Here is a 2,500-nt window from a genome sequence, read left to right as displayed (position 1 = left end):
GACACACACACACACACACACACACACAGAAAGAAAGAAAAAAAGACAATGATGTAAAGACAATGATGTCTCTTGATGTAACCTTTGTGTGTGGGTGGACCTCGCCCTCAACTAAACAACATGTGGAGTGATCGAGGAACCGCAAGAAGAACTCTGAGAACTTCCTATAGAGGAGAATGAGAAGGAAACTTGAAAACACGAGGAGAGAGCTTCAGTTTGTGTGTGTGTGTTTATTCCTCACAGGCATTTTGATAGTGAAGTCCTCCTGACAGAAGCGAAAGCCCAGGTCTGTGCCGGTGCCTTGAGACTGAGCTTTGGGCCTCAGAACCAGAACCAGGTGCAGATTTCCAGGAATCGAGGCCTAAAAATACAGATAAGTGCATCAGTATATCACTCTGTCTGTCTGTTTCTGATTAAATGGCTGATTCGCAGTATAACATCAGCAGTCAGAGAGCTGAACAGCCTGACAGCGCCTCCTGGTGGAACCCCTAGGCACTGTCGGCTTGTTCATCTCAGAGACATTAAATCAATCAAACCCAGTGATGTCTGACACTCATCCTGTATTTCTCTCTCTCTCTCACACACACACACACACACACACACACAGTAAATTACCTAGTGTATTAGCACTAAGATGTTCCATTAGGAAGTTACACAGCTCTAACACACTTATCACACTTCATTAAGAAGGTTTCAGTGCAATAGTTTTATTATTTATATTGTGTTTGAAATGTTTATATCATCACTTCAGAATCTCATGGTTTAGTGTATAAAGATGTTAGATTATATTTTGTGAGGTAAATTACAGTAAAGAAATAAAAATGTCATATAAAAATTAAACATATGGTAAATGTGTTTTACTGTTTTGTATAAACTGAATAATTAATTTAAATTAACAGTCACATTAATCACAGACTCAGATCTTTAGTGTTGCAGATTTCCTCACAGAAATGTTTCTCTTTTCACAAAACCCTTTAAAACATCTGACTAAAAATGAATTATAAATGAAATATATTATTATTATTATTATTATTATTATTAATGTGTATAACTCAGCTCACAGACAGCTGCTGCTATGCTAACATGCTAACTCCTCCTCAGTTAGCTCTGATGCTATGCAGTGAAAAAAAAAACTGACATTGAAAATAAACCCTTTAAACTGGTGTTAATCTTACCGCAGCCCTCCGGAACCGGGGCAGGCCTCTGAACGGACCGGACTCCGCCATTCTACAGAATTTTACCCCTTCAGGAGGACATTAAATCCCGCCTTTTTCTTTTCCTCACAACTTGCCTCCTTCCATCAGTTCCTCTGCGGGACTCCGTGAGGCGGCGGCTGCGTCCCAATCCGCCTGCTGACACACTAATGAGTTCCCCTCGTTTGGTTCCCTACGACCCTGCTGCGGCGCGGTAAAGTCCCGCTAAGCGCGCGCACTGCTGGTTACCGCGTGCTGGATCAGTGCTGTGTAGGGAGTACGGGGGGATTTGGGACACGACCCAGGCAGAGCAGCCGCAGAGAGACACTGCAGTACCTGTCTCTCTCTCTCTCTCTCTCACACACACACACACACACACACACACGATGATGTTAACGTTATAAGCGCTTATAATCGACTGTTTTAAATCAGAATGTTTCATTTATGAGCGATTTACGTATAATAACACGGACACAAAGTCAATGTCATTCAGTCTGCTGTTCCTGTAGATTATTATATGACAGATCTGGAAATGCACTAAAATAAACATCGTTTTTATAATCTCATAAGAATAAAAAAGTTGTAATAATGGTGAATTTAAAACTGAAAAAGATTTCATATTGAGACATTATTTAGTTTTTGATAAAATTAAAAACCTTCAAAAATATTGGGTTTATAAGGGGGTTATAAAATCTATATTAAAACTTTACGTTTACATTATGTTTAACTTTTATATCCTGGTTTAAAATCAATAAAAATATTGTTGAGAAAAGCAGACTTTAGAAGACATCCATGAGAATGCTTTAGTGTGATATTTACTAGATTACACTCCCTAAATAATATTGTAGCGTTTTTCTCCGCTAAGAATGAACTTGGAGAGACGAGTGAGCTTCCTTGCTGCCCAATGCAAATGGCTGGAGTACTTTAATCAGCAATGGCACGAAACAGCATAAACGACACATTCAACATTAATAAAGACACACTTCTAACTCACACACACACACACACCCTGGCCGAAGCCACTAACCCAAACACCTTTCCTCGACAAGGTGAACACCTAACAACCCCTCCCGTAAAGCATGATGGTTACTAGTGCAAAACCCCGCCCACGCCACAATATGATGTCAGACCACAGACGGAAGTGTGTGTCATCAGTTTCACATCCAACTTAACACAAACACTTTTGGCCCCAAGAACAAAATATTGTTTGTGTTTGTGCTGAAATAAGTGAATACACAGGAGGCTGTGATTGGATAATGACTGCATCCTGCACGCTGTGGAGCAGACAGTGTGATGTCCTGGACTTG

General features: G+C 40.3%; 1 protein-coding gene across 3 annotated transcripts in view; it reads right to left on the bottom strand.

The window, feature by feature from the left end:
* Positions 1-1,343, bottom strand: part of LOC128545712 (proto-oncogene DBL) — a 25,281-nt gene extending 23,938 nt beyond the window's left edge. For all 3 annotated transcript variants that reach the window (XM_053516245.1, XM_053516244.1, XM_053516246.1), the window contains exons 1-2: positions 1,176-1,343; positions 242-361 (exon numbers count right to left, since the gene is read on the bottom strand). In XM_053516245.1, the coding sequence (XP_053372220.1) occupies positions 242-361; positions 1,176-1,226 (171 nt within the window). In that variant the 5' untranslated portion in view covers positions 1,227-1,343. The remainder of the gene's footprint in view (positions 1-241; positions 362-1,175) is intronic.
* Between the last annotated feature and the right edge of the window lie 1,157 nt (positions 1,344-2,500).

Source organism: Clarias gariepinus, chromosome 17, assembly GCF_024256425.1.
Source record: "Clarias gariepinus isolate MV-2021 ecotype Netherlands chromosome 17, CGAR_prim_01v2, whole genome shotgun sequence".
Taxonomy (NCBI): Eukaryota; Metazoa; Chordata; class Actinopteri; order Siluriformes; family Clariidae; genus Clarias; species Clarias gariepinus.
The sequence above is the reverse complement of the archived record's forward strand: the minus strand, read 5'-3'. Positions and strand labels throughout refer to the sequence as shown.